Consider the following 20,993-nt stretch of genomic DNA (forward strand, 5'->3'; position numbering starts at 1 on the left):
GATTACCACGACGGAAAAGTTAGTTGATATGATTACTGTATGAGGGCACTAGTAAGGATTGAAATATCACATACAACAATTGTACATTGATACTTAAAAAACACAAATTGTCTCTTACATAATTGTTATTATAGTAAGTTGTTTGCCTAATAGACTTCAAGAGTCACAGGACTTAACCTTCCTTCCTTCCACTCATAGTTTACATATATTATAGTATAAATTTCCAGTCACAAGATTATTTAAAAAAATGTGCGATCATTTAAATTGGCCATCTCGACATAACAAACAGTAAAGAGAAACGTTTATCGATCATTTATTATCGAAAATCTAGTATCAAAGTTGTACAAACTCTCTTTTTAAATATATGAACATAAATTCGAGTTATCGTTTCACGACAGATTCGTAAAATCGAATTGAAATTATTTATCAGTTCACTGAATAAATTCTAACATTTTGCGATACTAACGCCACAGTGTCAAACATTTCTACTATTAATTACCGAGATTCAGTATCAAAGAAATCCCTACTTGGTGTTTTAAATTTAATGACGACGAATCAGATTCGTTGTTGTATAATAATTTATTGTTGTTCGTATAATGGAACAGGGTTGACTGTCAGTCCGTAATTAGCTTCCTGGCTTTGAAGTTAGTGTACACATTTTGCAAATTCACGAAATTTACCGGTGATTTCATTGCATGTATCTTATCACATTGTACGAACCTCGAACGACTTATATGCATATCTGCAAACGTACTTCTGGTCTTCCAGTTCTATTCATCGAGATAACTTTACGCATTCGTTAAATCCTCTGACATTGTGCAATTGTCCCCCGAGGTGAGTCTAACAATAATTACAGATAAGTGTCAATTTGTTCTAGCAAGAAGAATAGGAACAGAAAACAACGCTGTTCTAAGATAAGTAAATGAAATAAAAGTAATAGAATATGAATGTCATTTATGGATATGAGATTAATTGATAATAATATTAAAGTAAAATTTTTTGTACAATTGGACGATTTTATTTCACTTTTATTTTCAACGAATAAAAGAAACGGGACCCTCTAAAAAAAAAAAAAAAGAATAGATCAAAACAAGTTATTTAAAGGATCAATTACAACCTCATTCTAAGAAAATCTCAACTTACATTCACGACAAACATGATCGAATTCGAAGAAATGGAAACGAAAAAAAATTGATTTTGGAAATTACAACCAGTTTTTAGATGAGTAGCATACTCTCAGATGAATAACTGCAATTATGAGATTATTCTTTAAACAAATTTTTCTTTCTCGTTTTATTGAAAAACTTTTCGAAAAGGGTTAATCTTATATAAGTAGTCTTATATATTATTAAAATCCTTTTTTTAAAAAGCTTTCCAAGTATTATTTCTTCATTAAATCTTTATTGTCTTCGATCACTTGGAAATTTAAATACGATTTAGTTAAAATATTTTGCAAGAACAAGAGATTAGCATAAGTGACTTGCAATAAATGAATTTCATTCGAAAATATAGTTAGCAAATATGTTTTTCTAGTTTCTTATTTACAGAAATAAGATCTTATTTACAGAATTATTATCGTTCTTACAAAAATCTATAGATTTCCTAATCATTTCCTGAACCATATACGTAAATATTATTTCTTTTTAATTTATTGTTTTTGATAAACAATGACAAGATCGACAAATGTAACATACTCTAGTATATCAGTTACATAATATTACTGATTCAATTGAAACACTTTTGCATCGTTATATGTTTATAATTTAAAACACATTTGATCCAAGCTTGATATGTGTATCAAAGTAACACGCGTCCTTTTTTTTTTAGCTTCTTTTGTTTTATCATTAAACCAGATATTAACAAGATATCAACAAAATTATTTTATCAAGCTATTTTTCGTTTATCTAATCTTTTGATGGTATCAATTTTTGTTTTTTGTTTTGTGTAATTTTTATCAAAAATTTTTCATGCTCATCATATTGATATATAATACACATATCGCGTAAATTTTGAAAATTTTCTAATAGAAATAATCATATAATTGTTATCAACAACGATTTAGTATTTATTAAAAATTTTTCTTCTTTTATCTGTCATAAAAGATTATTTTATAATCTAAAAGACCATCACGATTCAAAGGCAGTAAATTGACTAACTTGCATTTTTCATTTTACGGTTTTTCATTTCAGATTTATTTTTATAAAATTATAGACTTAATAAAATTAAGTTTCTTTTGTTTTTGTAAAGTAATTCATTAATTAGTTGTATTTTATCATTTTTATGATTTTAATATTTATATATTAATGACAACGAAAATAAAATTTCATATATAATACAATTATTGAGGTTGTGAAATAAAAACTGTAGTTTTATCTTTCCGAATAATCTAATCTAATCATAATTCAGATCATTTCAAATTATCATTTCTATCTTTACTTCTTTTTTATTTAATAACTATTCTTATTTAAAGTTATTCATATTATCATCACTGCGCTGATACTATTCTATTTTTTCGTAAATGTATAAAAATTGTATAAAAAAACTAATTGAATAAAAATAAAAAAGATTCTTACGTATAAATTTGGCCAATGATGTAAAAACACAATCCGTTTGTCAATTGTGAATTAAACCTAACCGATAAAAGTTCACAAGTCTCATAGAAAAAGACTTCACTTTCCTTTGAAAAAAATCAATATGACGCATTATTTTATTTTCTCTTTTCAGAATTTTAATAAAATGTACACATTAAATCAATTATACCATATCACATCATTTCTGATGTACACATACACGACATACCAGGGACTTTTGATGAAATTACCCATGTCTCTCAGTAAGATTCCAATTAGTAACTTTGATCCAGGAGCACTTAGGTTCTTGACAATATGGAACCTGGTAAGTTGCATTTTTTATTATTAATAAAATCGTATTTCTTTAGAACCATTTTATTCTTTCATCATTATTTATATATTATATTATATATTATATTTTATTATTTATTATTTGCTTTGTTTGTAGCAAGTTTTATTTGTATATTTATTAAATGATTATAATAATACATATTTATTAAATAACTATAATAAATGTAAATTGTAAAAGATACTGTATTACAAAATAATTATTCGGTTAATATAATATATTTACTGTTAATTAAGTACCAAGATTTTTAAATCTAAAAGTGTATATATATATATATATATATATATATATATATATATATGTTTTCCATGATATTTAAGAGATATAAATCATAGATATTGACTGAAATGTTTTGAAGCAAGAAAAAATACTTTGCCATTTTATAATTATTCGTATGTTGCAACAACAAAAACAAAGTTTGAAAAATAACGTTTAAGTACAAAATTCTTATGTGTCATTCAAACAATTCGCTGATTATAGCAATATATCTGGACTAATAAATTTATATTAACGCATTCGTGTCAATGCGTTGATATGAATATATTGTATCAGCTAAATAAATATTGCGAGACGTATCGCGTTGCACATTTTACAACATTGTGAGAACGTCAATAGATGGCACCATGTTGAAACTAAGCGTCACAACACAGGCTCGTATGCCTCTATACTATAGTCATAATTCGTGCGTTACATCACCAATAATGTTATGTGTAAAATAACATACTTTCTTGACGTTTGTTTGAGCAATAAACTTCTCGTAATATTCATTGTTTTCGAAACACAGTTCCCTTAATCGAATAAAGTCACAACAACTTAATGAACATCATCAAATGAAAAATATCAGTGACGAAAAAGTAAATAATGTTAATTCACTTGTCTGTCACTATATAACAATATTTTTACAAATTATTACAAAATATGGTTATGCATTATACGTAGTGTGATTGCCATGCATATATGTCCATTCGTATAAATTGTCCAACTTTTTAGTCTGAATCTGCTTATCGATTAGATAGAATCAATAAAAGATAAGCACTCGTATTTTATTGTTTAACGAGGTCAACAGACGTGTCTACTAGGGTGTTAAAAAAGATTTGCAATTTAGGATTTCAAGCGTAGATAGAAGAAAAAAGTTCCAATAAAATTTGTGCGGAAACGGGGAAAGGAGTGGAAAATTTATAAACACCAAAGAGAGAAAATAGTAAAATATTCACATATATCAATCATATATTACATACTTTGATTATCTGAAGAAACACTACAGCTGAAAATTGTTCATAATTTTTTAAAAATGTAAATTTTTCATGTTCCTTAGAATTATTTTCCATCAGTTTCTCTTTCTATCTATCCTTTCTATCCTCTGAACTTTTTTTTTAACATTCTGTCGACATCTTGATTAATGAATTGTGACTAACAACAAAAAATATATGATTTGCGCTATTTGTACTTGCGATATTTTTCTCTTCCTTAAATAAAGTTTCAATTTAATTAATTTAGTTACCTACAACAGAGTGTATTACTGAACATGTGTATGATATAATCGTGAATAGTATGTACTAGGAAGTAGAAAATCACGTAACGCGTGTGGTAATCATTTCTGTCTAGTCTATTCAATTTTTTATTTATTACCAGATAAATACGTAATACATCTTAACGAAATGAATTTGAACTCTCAATTAGAAAGCGCCAGAAAAATTAAAAAAAAAGAAAAAGATTCCCACGTACATCCCGATAGTAATTCAAAATTTTCTCAATGAAATTAATATCTACATTTATTTTCGATAATTTTGCTTCAATACAGATCCGTATGTTAAACTAACAATTTTCCATTGCATATTAAATGAATATAATGTGCATAACATCTGAAAAAAAAAAATTCAAATTTTTCAACCAAGTCTGAAAGCGATCTTCGACCGCAAAAATTTCTGCGCATTCCATCTGCGCAGAAGAGCATCAACTGTACTGTTTATCTTTGTCTTTTGATGAATCTCTTTCGTGCATGAGTCCTTTGTTTATGTCCTATTTCTATATTACATATACTTCCTATAAGATTAATGCACATTTCAATTAAGAAAAATAAACTAAAAATTATACTATTTGCTACTCTTTTAGTATCTTATTTAACTCTGTCGGTAGCAAATACAGTGTGCAGTAGCAGATGTGCACTCTAAGATGAGCACTCTATACTCCACTACATACACTGTAGCAAATTTCCCGCTTGTATTTCTTTTTTATTTTTATTCTTCTGTAAATTCTTCCTGTGTACACATCCGTTTTTGTTCAGTGTCTATGGTGGTTCTTGACCTGTGGTTATCTTACTCCCTTCGGCTGAAGTTGTAGGCACATAGTGAACTATTTCTCTCTTTCTCACAGTGTATTTTCGTCTATTCGTCAATAGTCAGTACGTTGCAGATCGTCGGCGCGGTCGATACTGTTGTAGTGCTGTCTGTACATGTGACCGAGAGAAGCCGAAGTGTTTTTCCCGTGTAATCACGAGAAACTGTTCGAATATTTAAAAAATACGATAATAATAAGATATTGTAGCACTGATCAAACTACTTTGATTCATCGGTACTACATAAACGGAAATTTAACTGTGACATTGTAAGATCACGAGTTTTAACAACTGAGTATATAGTTTCATATTAATTACTTGCACACGTGCATTCGAGACTGATTATTTTCATTTTTCACAATAATTCATCCGAACATTAAAAACAGTTAGAACCGATCCTCTTTTTTCTTAAATTTGTTAATATCTAACTGAAAGATTACTGTTCGACAAAGTGAATTTCATTGGCTGTAGTTTTTTTCTGTTAGTGTGAATGACTTAATCAAATTTAATTTATCACGTTGCATTGTATTCAAAGCGAGAATTATAGAATGAGGGCATCGTCTTATTCTCTTACACTTTATTATCATGTATCTTACTTATCATATGCTACTAAAAATTTGTTGTAAATAAAAGTTTTAACTAATAGAGAAGGAAATTAAGAACGATTTATCGATATTTAAAGAACATAAAAAAATCGAAATAATTTTAGATTTCATAAAATCATGAAATGGCATAATAAATTTATTCGAATAACAGGGATTATACATTCTTATACGTTTTATAAAACAAGATTTATAAAATAAAGACACTATTAACGTCACTATTCGTATTTTTATTACAAATACAAATGTTTGAAAAAAAAATTTATTCAATTTTTATTAAAAATATTATCATTAAAAAACTAATTTGAAAATATTTAAGAAACACGAAAAGTTCATTTCGTGAGAACTTTCCAGTTTTTGACTGTAATTAACTTTTTTTTGAAAGAGGTCAATCTTTAATTTATTCTTATGTAATTACTTTACTAGCTACGCGCGTATCTACTCTTTTCTTTTTTTTTTTTACAATTATAAATTTATGCGTTGGCTAATGTTTACTATAGTGGGGTGATAGCTCGAAGTGGCGTGAATGAGCTTAAAATCACAAAGTAAATGTCAACAAGTATATTATTTACAGTACATTGTTCTTTTTTTTCTTTTTTTAAGTTTCTTTTTATATATTGAAATATTATATATTGAAATATTATTTTTATACGTGTGATTATTTTTAGCAGAGGAGAATCGTTTGAGAAAAAAGAATTCTATATGTACGTAGATACATGAAAAATTCTGTTCTTCACAAAAATTGTTCTCAGAATTACATTAATTTAAATAATAGAAATCTCAACTCTGTCATAATTTATACATATATGAATAAATAATTTATGTCGTGGAAGTACTGTGTACTTAGATAAAATTCCTACTGCAACATTACAAGCTCTTATAATGTAATTTTCTTGCGTGGTCCGAGATTTACGTAATTCGAGAGTAAACTTCCTTACGTAATTTCTGGACACAATATAACAGTTTCTTTTTCTAATCAACTTCATAAGTATAAGGAAATACATATACGAAAGAGATAAATACCTCGAAGTAAATTTCTCATTAACATGAAGTTAGTCAATATTTTATGCAAAAAAGAAAGATAATATTCTTTTTGCAAGTTTTTGCCAATATACCGGAATATTCATGCATCATTTTATTTTTTAAATGAATAAAACATAAGCAGTGTGCAGACAGAACACAAAAAATTACGTGCTAATGTAGGTACTGTTTCAACTTTAAATGCAAGTCTCATGAAAACAGAGGATCCATTAACTAAATTTTACACGACTTTTACACGTTGTTAAGAAACATTTATTAAAAAAGTGAACATATAGAAAAGATATATAATTTTTTTTTTCTATCAATTCGTTCCTGTCTATCTAATTGGTCGAATACGATTGCCATCATGGAAATTTATCAAAACATTTCAGACTACAAAAATATTGTATGTGAAATACTTGCGAGATGCGAGACGGTCTACTGATTGGATTTCACGTGATCTCCTGTGTACAATTCGCATTCTCCGTGTATTATGATTACATGTACACTGTAGTTCCTCCGAATGTACTTAAAGTACACAACGGCTACGGCGGGAAATTCAAGTTTCTCACTTTCTGGGACGCGGTTAGTATGATGCAACAAACAGATCATTTACTCAGATTATTATTCACCCAATTAATCTTGTATATTTACTTACGACTTTGTAGAATTAAATATTCATACAAGTATAATAATACTTGCTATTATTTAGCAAGTTAAATATAATCATTAGAGAGATCATTAAGTCCACATTAAAGTTATGCCAATGTTAATTTAAATTCATCAATAAATTTAAACCAATGAAACAAACGAAATACTGTATTTTATGTAAAAAATGTACTCTCATAGAATACACGAACGTGAATAAATGCGTCTAATTTTTTCGTTGTGATGGATGTAATACTGAATTGGCTGATGTGTAGCATGTGTGAGATGTGTGGTATTTAAATAAGCAGAAAATATATGGTAAATAAATGCAAAATATTAACTTACCTACGTTTCAAATTTGTTAATTTAAAGTTCGAACAAAAAAGATTAGATATCTTTAAAAACACTAACGCATATCGCGTTTTTGTTAGTAATGTGCCACAAATTTCGTAATGCAATAATCAATCAATTAACCATTAAAGTTTTATTAAGTTTCTTTTATTTTAATTATTTTTTTTGGAAATATGATGCTTGTTTAATTGCAAAGGAAATATTCCGTTATCTTGTATTTTCAACTACAGTCACATTTCACTGAAGAAATCGCTTCCTGCACAAGGTTGAACTAACTCTGAAATTTTTTAATCTAATGACTGGTTATATAAATCGTGACAAGAGACAGCTAGAAATAGAAGATTGCTGGAAAAAAAAAGAAAACATTATGAGTAATTTTTAAAGGAAGATATAAATATTCATTCTTATATACCCAACATTTCTTAATTATTATTCCAAACAGAAGAAGTTAAGCGTGTAATTATCTCTTGTTTCAGATTATTCAAGCAGTATTTTTCTTCATATGCATTTTGAATGACTGGTTTGGTACAAATGCAGTTAGTCCCAAGAAACCACCCTTTGTACGCAAACTTAAGGATCATATGCACTCGATTCTTGGTTTCCCGGTTGCTATGGTATGTTAAAAGAATGGAAAAAATTAAATGTCAAAGTTCCATATTATATTTTCTTATAATTTTCTTGGATTACAGTTCGTTGGAATAATATTCTGGGCTTTAATGTTTGTGGACCGCGAGTTGGTACTCCCAAAGGCGCTGGATCCATACTTTCCATGGTGGTTGAATCATTTGATGCACACGTCAATCATGGTTTCTACTTTTATAGAAATGATGTTATCCCCTAGGAAATATCCATCGAGATCGTACGGTCTCTTTTGTCTAACCTTCTTCATAATCTTATATTTAATTTGGTACGTTAAGAAATTATAAGGGAGCTTTTTCAGCTGCTTCGATTAACCGTCCTATCTTACTTTTAAATTGTAAATTAATTTTAAACTCTTGAATTGAATATTTCAATTACCGTTAAATTAAATTAAATTAACTGTTTCGATTTTCAGGGTGCACATAATTTTCTACAAGAGCGGTATCTGGGTCTACCCAGTTCTAGAAGTACTGTCGTTGCCATTACGAACTGTATTCTTCTCTGTACTCATCTCGATCGCCTTGATCTTGTATATGATCGGGGAAGCAGTGGACAACTTCTTTTGGGGTAACGAATATACTAAAAGCAAAAATTCTTACGCCAAGAGCAAATAGCCTCACCTATGGTGATTAGCTGCGCTGACTTCGGTTATACATTTAGCCTCCGCTAAGGTGGTGGTGAATAAAAAATAAAAACCAATTTTCTACCTCCTCCTCCTATCATCCTCCCCTTTTGTCCTACGTTACAGCATGCACGAATGAATCTTTTTCTTTCGAAAACTCTTAAACAAAAACATAAAACAATAATATGTGCATGCAGAAAAAGGAGCGCATTTTTTTTAATCTGAAATCAGAGAGCACGAGGAGAACGCGGTCGTTAATAATTTGTTCATTCGAAGAGGGTTACGTAACTAGAGCATGTAGATAAGACTTTTTCTGTCGTGTGGTTTGTTGTGTCACATATAAAAGAAGGGAAGACTAATTGTAACGACTACATTGCACACACTCTGATGCCTAATATTCATGGTGATGTAAATTAAAAATTGGAAAGAAATGGCAAGTAAAGAAAAGAAAAAAAAACAGGGACAACACACATACGTACACACGATGCAACAGCTATTACATTTTTATACGTTTGACAATATTTGTCACTCTGGCAATAAAGAAATTATATAAAATATAGAAAGAAAGGAAGAATATGCAATATTGAAAAACGGTGAACTGTGGATACGTGTGTGGAATGAATGCATTGTTCCGCGTTTTGGAGGTATATCAACAGACACGTTTGCAAACACTATTTTACCGAATACTAAAATCCGGCTGTGTTTGTACCGAGTGTAGGAAAAAAATACCTAGCTGAAAGTATCGGACTGGATTTGAAAGCGTAACGATGTGAGGCGAATCGAGCAAGAGGAACGTGCTTTTGCTGGACTGATCAAATAAAGAAATCATTAACACGTTTACTTGCGTGTTCATCAGGATTCAATCTCATCGTTGGTTCTTATGCTAAGAACGTAGTGATTGTAGGTGGAAAATGCCGTTTTCACATTCACAGTAGATCAAACTTTAACTAGAATTCAAGTTTGGCATTTCATTTTTTATATAGTGTATAAAGAAATATATAATACTTAGTAGCAAACCAGGGGTATAGGGTTTGTTAACGATTTTTTTGTTATATCTCTAGATAAATGAATTAGAAAAGAAAGAAATATTATTATAACCGTTACTGCAAAAATCTTAAAATATAAAACTCATTGTTGAAATTCATTGAAATGTTTTCAACAAAATTGAAATGTTTCTTTTATAATGTTGACATAATTGAAACTTTCTGCGTATAGTTAGAACACCAGGAAAATACTAAATTCTACGGAAAATATCAATTATCGAAAATTACCTTTTCTATAATTGCATGTAATTTTCTATAATTACATGTACGTTAGTGCTGATATTCAAACTAGAGAACTTATTTATAAAATTAAATATTTTCATAATTTTTTGAGAATAATTATTTAAGCAATTTATATAAAACGGAGGCAGAAATTATTAAACAAACTTGTTATATATGTATCATTTTCTAAATATTGTAGAATAAAAATACCTTTTTATATAATTTATCTATTTTTTTTTATTAATATTATACTTTGTTGTAAATATAAAGTACCACGATTTCTTTCAATTTGTTGCACAATTTGTATTGAAATTGGTAGAAAAATTAATAATATAAATTTGAAATAAGAAAATAAATTTTACTTGTATATTTATATTTAATTTAAGTACAATAGGATACGCAGTTTTTAGAATACTGTAATATACAGAACAATGTTAAAAATAAACTTAGATTGTTCTGTATAAAAAGTCGAAGGAGACTTATACGATACGTTTATAACTTTAATATTGTAGAAAGTCGTCGAATTATTTTTTACCATATCGGAATTATTTATCGATAATAAAATATATAAAAAATATATGCTACTAAGACTGAATTACTTTAAAATAGTATTTACAGTACAAGTCACGCTATTGCACCATTGCAAATATACAGTCACAATAATATGTAAATAACACAATGCTTGCTGAAGTAGTATAATCAATTGAAAGTGAAAAATTTTGAACTTTAATTTATTTAAAATAATTTATTTTTGTAAAAAAAAGTCTTTCGTACGTAAACAAATGTTACGTAGCGATATTTTTGTTTTTATTCAATTGCGGTGAAATCTGTGTTCCTTTTGAGCTGCAATGCCGACTATTGATAATCTCGTCTATGCTTTGTTTCAATTCCTCCATTTCTAGAATGTCTAACGGTAACGACGTTTGCGTTGCCATTTCTCGAGCATTGCCAGTTTGGCCCTCGGTTTGTATCAGTCTTGTCAATTCAGGACAACACAAGGTTAAGCTAGATGCCAGATTTCCCATTCCAGCTTTTCTGCACATCTCTTTTATTTCCGCGTCGCTTTTCAACTTAATATCATTAGACTCCTGGAACAAGTGTTTCAAAATGGTTTCATCTTGGAGCAGGTATTTACTCTTACGACTTTCTCTGCTCCTTCTATCACTATCGTGACTGTAACTTTTCGAACTTTTGTTACTAATTTTGCTCTTGCTACGTTCGTGAGGTTCTTCGGGATCTAACATCTTTGCCTCCTCTTCCGGTTGACTGTCATCACTGTCACTGTCTTGATCTTGATCATCCTTCTCCATATTTCCACCTTCGATATCCACGTCTTTCCCCGATATTCCTTGATGCCGTTTCTCCTCGCTGCTTAAATTCTCATCGCTGCCGCTTTGCCCTGGAAACAGGAACGGAAGCAGCATCCCCGCGTTCTTTCCGTCGAATAGTTTAGGGTTTAAGGCTCGTTCGTCCAAGCCGGCGCTAGCCGATCGTCTCTTCATATTCGGCACTTGAATAGATGGTACTCTCGAATTGCCACCTATGGTCAATGCCGATAATATCTGTGCACCGAGTTGACTTTCCTGCGACGTTGTACTGCCTCTTCTAAACAATGGACCCACTTTACCTGATCTGGACTTCCCGAAGTCTCGTCGCCGTTTCCCGCGACGACCGCGTGAACTGCTAGCGACCTTTCGCGTTGTCTTTAATTCAGCTATTTGTACTGATATTTGAGAATCCAAGGAGTTCCTTCTCGACTCCACTGACACTCGGCGTACACTGAAGCTGATCTCAGAATCTACGGAATTTCTTCTGTTGCTCGATACAGATCCTGTTGTACCACCGACAAGCGCACCTCTACGAGTAACTAACTTCGGTAAGGCAGCTGCCCACGTTGAACTGAAATCTTGAGAAGCTACAGAGTTTAGATCAAAGTTCAAACCGACCGGGTCTTCGTGGGTATTATGGAAGCTGATGGACAATCGACCAGCATTATTGAACGTCTTTCGTTTTGCAAACGCTTGAGCGATCACTTTATGTTTCTTCAGTCTAATAGGCTCTTCTGTTTCACAATTGAAAGTTCTGAAATAAGAAAGAAACGTTGACACATTTCATTTTTGTTAAATTTGAAAAACAGACGAGAATAGTATTTAAAATTGTACCGTCTAAGAAATCTGGTCCAAGTGTCTACTGTTGAACCAGTCCACACCCATGAAGACATAAGAATACCGGCGAAAAATGGTGAGAGCAAATGTAATTGCATTTTAGCTGCACTTGGTCGTACTTCCATTTTACACTCGGAGATGTCCAAATACTTTGTTGTTATTGCACATCTGTACATAAAATATAAAATGTCATTAAACACGATATATTATGACGCGAGTCCCATTCTTTTGTGTTTCGATTTTCTTACATCATATAATTTCTAAAACTCTGATGCCACTCCTCAGAATGTTGGAACTCGTAAATGTGGCAATAAAATGTCACCAAAACTGCAGCGAATGTAAAAATCGAGAACAGCCCCATACGTACGATGGTTTCTCGTATTTTAGAACTTGCTCTTTCAGATATAATTTCCTGACTACTTATTTTTAATCGAATCAAAGTAATTAATCCTAAAAATATTAACATTATTATTTAATGTTAGTTAAGTAACTTGAAATAAAAATATGACCAACCCTCTAATATTCATTCTTATTAAGAGAAGATACTTACACTTTATGATGTTTATGGAAGCGTACAAAGAAATATATCACATTATGTAAGTAGAAAATATAAAATAGTAATGAGTTTAAGACATAAGAGTGTAAATTTGAAACATACCTCTGCATAAGAAGTAACCTCCAACGAGTAAAACAATCAACACAGGGCCAAGCAAAAACCAAGCTCTGACTGCATGATTAGTATAACCAACGAAACATATACCGGTAACACTATTTCCATCGATTTCCCCTAACGCCATGATTGTAACAGTGAGCACAAGTGGTAAACACCAAGCGATTAAATGGAAGTATGAACCCTTTTTGTCAATTCTGTCTTGAATTTTGCCTAATGCTTGAAAACTCATATGCCAAGCATACGTAAGGATCACAAACCATACCATAGCTGCCATAAGGGAATAATACACGAGAACAAATACTACGACACATGACAAATTTTCTCCACTGAAAATAGATTAGTATACAAAGTTTTTATGTCCGACTTGATACAGTGACTTTTAACAAAATCACGACATATAAAATAACATGACAATTTACTGTACTATACACAATTAAATAATTATAAATTACCTTGGCTCGCTCATTCTTAAAGTTCCATCTTTTCTACATACGATCACATCTCTGTTTCCTGTAAATTGAGCAAGCCATCCAATACAGGATACCATAAAACAACAGTTTATATAAAATATAACTAAAGCTGGATATTTATTTGCACTTCTCCAATCAATCAAGAATGTTACCTGAAATAAATTACACTGTTATCCATTTCATATTTCTTATCATTGTGGATATTTATGCAAAATAATATTTTTCTGAATATAATTAAAAAAAATGAAAGCTAGATCTGTTTTGAATATCAATTGTATGCTGTGGATTTTTACTTAGAATTTTAATAAGTGTATAAAAATCCGCAGTTTAATTATTACTTACAACAGTGAATAGATTAAATGAACCACAGATGCCTGCAGCCCAAGCAATGAAAGAATGAATTTGCTTATGCTCATCTGGTGTGAAAAGCGGATCGTTGCACTGTACTCCGCAACTTTCAACCCCCTCAAAAATGGCAAGCGCATTATCAGTCGGTACCAATGGCTTTAGACATTTGCCAGAAATATTAAATTTTAATTCTCTAATATCGTTTTTGCATAATGTGGGGAACAAGTCTGTATTTTCGCATTTGACAAAACTTGGCCATATTGTATGATTGAATATAATTCTACAAGGCCCTGAAACCATTTTACACATCTCTTGTGATGGTAAGTTTACTGTGTTGTTGATACATTTTGGCATAAATATTGAGCACAGGAGGGGTTGAACAACTGCCCAACACTTTGGCATATGTCTTAATGCTTGTAATACATGTAATCTTTCCTGCAAAGTAAAAAAAATATTTGACAAAAATATTTTTATATAAAAGCAAAGCATTCCTCTAAATGTAAAGAGTAGTTTTAAATAGTAATAAAAATACAGAAGCATCTTAGCATCTAGGCATGAGATAGTCACTAGACAGGAAGTACCTGAGTTGATTTTAAATAGGAATTTTTGACCTGGGACACCAGCTTTAACAGGGGAATAAAAAAAAGAGAAAGTAACTTTGAAATTGCTAGATTTACCTGTTGCAATTTACAAAATCAAATGTTGTAGTATTAAGTTCACAATATTCACATTTAAAAGTGACCTACCTATATATGTTATAATACATGTGTATAACATACCTCTATAATATCTTGGGTTACATGCTCAGGTATGAGATCCAATGTAGTAGTGGTATATGACAATCTCGTACCCATACAAGTATTCCTTTGCATTTCTACACATTTTGCGGGCCTGTGGCAATTCAAAGAATCAGTCGGTAATTCTCTTATAGGATACCTGTCCAGCAGGTAACTGGAATCCTTGATTCTGTGCCTGGCACTCAGCTCTAAATCGTGTTTCCACGTGTCGTTTTCGTTGTTCGAATTAATAGCGAATCTGTGCGCCAGATCCGACGATACACGACGAAAGATTAAAAAGCAACAAATCAATAGGAGCGTCATCTGAAAAAAATTGATTATTGTTATTATTAAGTCAAACCAAAAAAAAAAAAGAAAAATGACATGTTATACAGCAATATAACTTGTTATTTGTCACTTTTGTAATCGCGCGATTCCTGGCATGTGCGTACTATCAATTCAATTCAAACGAAAAAAAGAAAAATGTCACGTGTACCGCAGCGCAGATAAACAATAAAAGTATTTTTTGAATAAATATAGTACCTTCGGACGCATTATTTACAACTACACGCCGATTGTTTCCCGAACGAGCGTAGAATACCACGGAGAAAGCTCTCCGCTTCGTTCGGACAAAGCGTCTTGCATCTTCTACGCTCGCGATAGTCGCATCCAGCATACGAACGGTTGGACCACACACGCGTTGCGTTTGCTTCCAGGCCACCCACGACGAGCCCGATGAACTTGCTCATACCTCTTTCCGGTGTTTAAATGCACGGTGGTGTAAAAAGCTTCGCGAATACTTCGCCAGAGGCAGCATTGCCGACGATGCGCAATACGACGTGCGCATTGAGCGCGGGAAATTTTGTAAACAACTCGACACGAAATAAAATACCAATAATTACACGCTGTGTTGTATTAATTCACAGGACAGTTATTACAATCTCCGTGACGAAATATGCTATCCTATTAATTCACAGGACAGTTATTACAATCTCCGTGACGAAATATGCTATCCTTCTGTCGACTTATTTATCGACGAGAGTTTTCAATAAAATACGTCACGAACACGTAATTTTATAAATTGGTAGTTCCTAATTAAAAAAATACATCACTGCCAAAATATCACTTGTATTCAGTTGCTAACTCGAAACAATATTTGTTTGTAGGAATTTTTATCGCGACGCCTGATTATTATTCAGTAAGCCGTTTCATTTGCATAATCAATATGGACAATGCCGAGCGTTGTTTTTCAATGAAACGAAGAATGAAATAAACGTAATGAATGTAACACGACGAAAACGTGACGCATGATGTAATTTCGTAAGTTCTAGCTCGTCAATTATTTTCACCGGTGTCGACCTCTGCGATACGTTTTCCTTTGCAGCACAGATGTTACAGCATGTGAATTATCGAAAGGTGGACGGTTTATTTTGATAGATTCGATAAGTTCATGTTGTTAATTGAAGATAATATACGATAATATTTTAACCTGGCAACGAGTCGTTGGTAGTCGAGGCATTGATTTCCTTCGTCCGGCCTTTCCTCATTCCGGTGTAACAGGAAATATGATAATTACCCCGTATAGTTGATTAGCTGCTGGTGTTGATAATAACATGCTGTTAATATATGATAAGCCTGTGTCGTGTACGTCTGCACTCAAGTTGGAATTAATAGCAGCGGAACGTAATACAGGATTTCTTGGCAATTTACGGTCGTTGTTCGATAGTGAAGCAGCCCTCGAGGTGACAGATGTGTCATAGAATAACCTGAAAAATTATTTTCACCATACCAACTTTTGTCGTTAACAGAAAGGTAGGCATTTTATTTCTTTGAAAGTTAACATAAACAATATTACAGGGAAACTTTAGGCATTTCATGTTGGAATTTTCTTTTCTTTACAGCTGAAGATGACCAAGATCCTCTATTTAGGATTATATTTGTTGCTTCTTGGAGATTGTATTTGTGATTATCCAGATTGGGACACAAAATGGCAAATGCTGTGCCCTGGTTTATACCCGAGAGCTTTCACAAGTTACACGCCACGTGGAAACCTTTCTAGCGGGATATATACTACTCAGCATCATTTAAGCACCATGAAACACTGCGTCGCAGCATGTTGTACCAAAACTGAGTGCAATGTGGCGCTCATGCATAATGGCACCTGCTATCACGTGCAATGCGAAAATTCCAAGAAATGTATACCTTTGTATAGAAAAGATTTGGCGAATGAAACTCCTCCAAGTATGGTGCTAGTTAAACCTGTAGAAGAGGATGAAATGTGGAGCGACTTATTGGATCAGATAAATGTTGATACTGGGTAAGATTTCAATTTCATATGAGGAGTTATTTTTTATTATGAATTAATAGTTATTTCAATTAATGTTTCCAGAGGGTTTCTTATGGATGGTACAGAAGGAGATCACATTCTATTTGGTGGATCAAATGGGATAAGTTGCATCACTCAAACAAATTGTTTAGAGCACGAAGTCTGTGTTAAATCTGTGTTATCTGAAGATAAGTCTGACATTGGGGTTTGCCAATGTTCTACTGGATATAAACGAAATATGGCAGGTAATTGTATCATTGGGTGTTTGTATTCTATGTATTTTTAATTTGTATGCATTGTGGTAGGAATTTGCACTTTGGTGGAAGAAATAGAACTTGGTGTAACTCCACAAGGAAAACCACAAAGTATAAAGGATTCTAGTACATCTATGAAACCGCCAGTAAAAAGGCTGTTAGTTTCTGCAGTTTCAAAAGAAGTACGCTTGCCAGAAAACGAAGTAACATTGTCTGCGTATACCGTGCCGGCAGAACAAGAAAATGAACATTACAATTATGCTTGGAGTCTTTTAAGTCAACCAGATGGTCATACTGGCATAATGACTGATCAAAACCGTATGACTGTTAAATTGAGTAACTTATCTGAGGGTTTATATGCTTTTAAAGTAACAGTAAATGGCCCAAATGCCTATGGTGAAGCATATGCAAACGTTAGCGTTTTGCCACGTAGGTATTTTTACTATTTATATTTTTCAACTTGCGATCATCGTAATTTATAATTTAATATTGTTCACAGCTAAAAGAATAAATCAGCCTCCAATTGCTATAATATCACCTGCGTCACAAGTTGTGAAACTTCCAAATACGGGGGCTGTATTAGACGGTTCATCGAGTAAAGATGACGATCGTGTTATTTCGTATCATTGGGAATTGCAACGAGGTCCTATTGGATATCATCCTAATCTAGTTGACACACCTACTTTGCAATTAGATAACCTCATCCCTGGCAACTATACCTTTAAGTTAGCATTGAAACTATTTATTTTAAAAAAATTTCGATAATTTTTCTATCTTGAATCTTTTATCTCCTTTTAGATTGACGGTCGAAGATTCTAATCATATCACTAATTCTACTAGTGCTAATATAACAGTTTTAAAAGTAACTGACTATCCACCCAGTGCTAATGCCGACCAAGACATTATTATATATTTACCTCAAAATACATTGACACTCAATGGTAACCTAAGTACAGATGATCATGGAATAGCAAGTTGGGAATGGACGAAGAGTCCGTCAGATCAAAATAAGGCAGTAGATATGCAAAATACAAGAACACCGTATTTACAACTGTCTAATTTAGAGGAAGGAATGTATACATTTGTACTAAAGGTAACAGACGATTCAGAACAATCTTCTACAGCTGAGGTTCATGTATTTGTGAAACCACCGACAAATAAACCACCAAAAGGTAATTACAGTATTTTAATTATTCTTACATTTCCATTGAAAACAAGTTAGAATATTATTCTATTTTATATTTATATTACATTAAATAGCTGACGCTGGTGATGATATAACTATAGCATTGCCCGAAACAAAAACTGTGCTCGATGGTCGAAAAAGTAAAGATGATATTAAGATTGTATCTTATCACTGGGAGCAGTTGAGGTAAATTATTTAATATTAAATATATTTAATTATATATTGTAATATTATAATACTATAACCGAATTTCATTTAATAGCGGACCTAGTAATGTTGAATTCTCAGCAGTAAATGAATCGGTTACGAATATTACAAAATTGACGAAGGGTGATTACGAATTTAAGCTAACCGTAATTGATGACAATGGAAATAAAGATTCCGATATTGTCACAGTAAAAGTTACACAAAGTATGTAGAGTTTTATCTTGTGTTCTACTAACTAGCATTTATAATTATTTGATTATTAAAATAAATTTTATTGTGTAGATAAAAATGCAGCCCCGAAGGCTAACGCAGGTGGAGATCAAGTTGTTGTAACGCCTATTAGTGCACTAATTATTAATGGATCTCAGTCAACTGACGACTTAAGAATTAGTGAATGGACATGGTCGAGGGATCCGTCTAGTCTTGCTATAGGTACTATAGTTCAGAATTCTGACAAATCGCCAATTCTAATGGTAATAATATTTAATAATATTTTAAATAAACAATTCTTTGTATTCATAGAAAGTACCTTTGAATTTTATTCTTAGTTGACAGATATCGTGCCAGGAAGATACGTTTTTAGATTGAAAGTAACGGATGAGCAAGGTCTTAGTAGCGAAGACACGGTATCCGTGATAGTAAAACCTGGTAAATATTGAAAAAGAAAAAACGTATTAAAATAAAACTTCAGATAATGTATACATATCTTTTTTTATAGACCCGCAATTATTGAATTTAGTTGAATTAACATTGAATATCGGAGCAAATATGTTAACTGTATCACAAAAAAATTCATTGGTAGTGAAATTACAAATGTTATTGCGAGATGAAGCATCAATTGTTGTTCGGAATTTAAGAGCGGAGCCACATACTGGCAGAGCTGTTTTAATTTTCTATGTAGACAAGAAAGGAGGAAAGGTTACTATGCACGGACCAGAAGTAGTGAAACGTTTGAAAGAAAAATTAAGACAAGATTCAGGTCTTCTTCAGTTGTCCGTTGCAAATATCGATACTGCCGTGTGTCAAAATAATTGTTCACGTAAGTATTTTTTCGGGAGGTTAAATATCATTTGTTATAAATAACTTTTTTGTATAAAATTTGTTTTTAAATAGGTCATGGAGTATGTGATCAAGAAACAAGATTATGTATGTGTGAGGCATTTTGGATGCAAAATTTGATACAAAAATATTTTGGCAACGGCGAGTCTAATTGTGGTATGTTAAAATAAATGCAAAAGGCAAATTTTAAATATAAAAATATATTGAACTTATATATATAATTTTCAGAATGGAGTATTCTCTATGTGATAATAGCATTATTATCTCTAGTCGTATGTTGGGTTGGCCTCATTTGGGGTCTTGTCTGTCTTTGCCAAAGAATATGTACAGGTAAACGACGTTCACTTCGCACCAAGAAAAAGCCACCACGTTACTCCCTTCTGCAACCGGAACCGGAGGACGACAGCAGCACATGTACGACACCTTTCTTTTTATATAAATTTCGAAATAATATGCAATGAATCTTCATGTGATTATTTTTATAGTTTCCACACACAAAATGGTACTATCGGAATCGGATACCGATTCTGACGACGTCTTATTCGAGCATCGTAAAACGAAAAATAGCAGTCAAGTAAGAAACGGTAAATCACGAAATGGCTTTATTAAAGTGGGCTCTAGAGTAAAAACATGAGGTAACAGCCGCTTGTTAGCGTTTAAACAAATTGTGCTTTAAGTTACAATTTAACCGTGCATTTCAGGAACGTATAGAACATAAGATCTCGTTAAACGACGCACATTTGTGAACGTTTGGCTAAGAAAAGAAAGAGAAGCGTAAAATACTAGTCAGTTACAAGGCTGTAATTTTAAGTATGTACCTAATAAAGATATGATTTCTCAGACGGAAGTCGCTACTTGTAAAAGAAAAAAAATTTAACGGAACTAGATTAGAGACAAGAAGTCACGAGTTCACTTCATTGCATCTTATTTGATTTATTGGTATTGTGTACTTGTATGAAAGTTTTATTATATAATTGTAGATGTATCGCCGTATATGCGCGTGCGATATCATAGCACAATAATCAAACTTGATTTGATTACGGCCTTAGAAAATATTGGAATTAGTATTTATATATAATAATCATTTCTTATTCATGTATCCCTTGTCTGTAATACTTGCTCTTTAAT

The 20,993-nt window shown here is 31.8% G+C and overlaps 3 protein-coding genes across 9 annotated transcripts; 2 read left to right on the forward strand and 1 right to left on the reverse strand.

Annotated features, from left to right (window-relative positions):
• Positions 1-580: 580 nt before the first annotated feature.
• Positions 581-9,583, forward strand: LOC122528636 (androgen-induced gene 1 protein-like). 3 transcript variants are annotated; one of them, XM_043653977.1, is made up of 5 exons: positions 581-834; positions 2,725-2,895; positions 8,352-8,489; positions 8,565-8,782; positions 8,930-9,583. In XM_043653977.1, exons 2-5 carry the CDS (start codon positions 2,737-2,739, stop codon positions 9,126-9,128), a joined length of 714 nt encoding a protein of 237 aa, XP_043509912.1. In that variant the 5' UTR covers positions 581-834; positions 2,725-2,736; the 3' UTR covers positions 9,129-9,583. The 3 variants fall into 3 exon arrangements, with proteins under 3 accessions (XP_043509912.1, XP_043509913.1, XP_043509911.1); XM_043653978.1 differs by having other exon boundaries at positions 2,731-2,895; XM_043653976.1 differs by lacking the exons at positions 581-834; positions 2,725-2,895 and adding exons at positions 5,151-5,523; positions 7,269-7,461.
• Positions 9,584-10,724: 1,141 nt separating this feature from the next.
• Positions 10,725-15,617, reverse strand: LOC122528629 (protein smoothened). 2 transcript variants are annotated; one of them, XM_043653951.1, is made up of 9 exons: positions 15,377-15,617; positions 14,837-15,157; positions 14,052-14,492; positions 13,692-13,861; positions 13,225-13,565; positions 12,815-13,016; positions 12,564-12,734; positions 12,029-12,483; positions 10,725-11,941 (listed from the first exon to the last, which is right to left on the reverse strand). In XM_043653951.1, exons 1-9 carry the CDS (start codon positions 15,386-15,388, stop codon positions 11,187-11,189), a joined length of 2,868 nt encoding a protein of 955 aa, XP_043509886.1. In that variant the 5' UTR covers positions 15,389-15,617; the 3' UTR covers positions 10,725-11,186. The 2 variants fall into 2 exon arrangements, with proteins under 2 accessions (XP_043509886.1, XP_043509885.1); XM_043653950.1 differs by having other exon boundaries at positions 10,726-12,483; positions 15,377-15,614.
• Positions 15,618-16,097: 480 nt separating this feature from the next.
• Positions 16,098-20,918, forward strand: LOC122528630 (dyslexia-associated protein KIAA0319). Of its 4 annotated transcripts, none has more exons than XM_043653956.1 (15): positions 16,098-16,645; positions 16,735-17,150; positions 17,223-17,404; positions 17,465-17,842; positions 17,913-18,138; positions 18,212-18,585; positions 18,674-18,785; positions 18,862-19,010; positions 19,089-19,279; positions 19,355-19,454; positions 19,525-19,845; positions 19,920-20,021; positions 20,094-20,279; positions 20,351-20,449; positions 20,567-20,918. In XM_043653956.1, exons 2-15 carry the CDS (start codon positions 16,741-16,743, stop codon positions 20,581-20,583), a joined length of 2,847 nt encoding a protein of 948 aa, XP_043509891.1. In that variant the 5' UTR covers positions 16,098-16,645; positions 16,735-16,740; the 3' UTR covers positions 20,584-20,918. The 4 variants fall into 4 exon arrangements, with proteins under 4 accessions (XP_043509891.1, XP_043509890.1, XP_043509889.1 ...); XM_043653955.1 differs by having other exon boundaries at positions 16,099-16,645; positions 20,351-20,500; XM_043653954.1 differs by having other exon boundaries at positions 16,099-16,649; positions 20,351-20,918.
• The last annotated feature ends 75 nt before the right edge of the window (positions 20,919-20,993 follow it).

This window comes from Frieseomelitta varia, unplaced genomic scaffold, assembly GCF_011392965.1.
Source record: "Frieseomelitta varia isolate USP_RPSP 00005682 unplaced genomic scaffold, Fvar_1.2 scaffold_254, whole genome shotgun sequence".
In the NCBI taxonomy this organism is placed as follows: domain Eukaryota; kingdom Metazoa; phylum Arthropoda; class Insecta; order Hymenoptera; family Apidae; genus Frieseomelitta; species Frieseomelitta varia.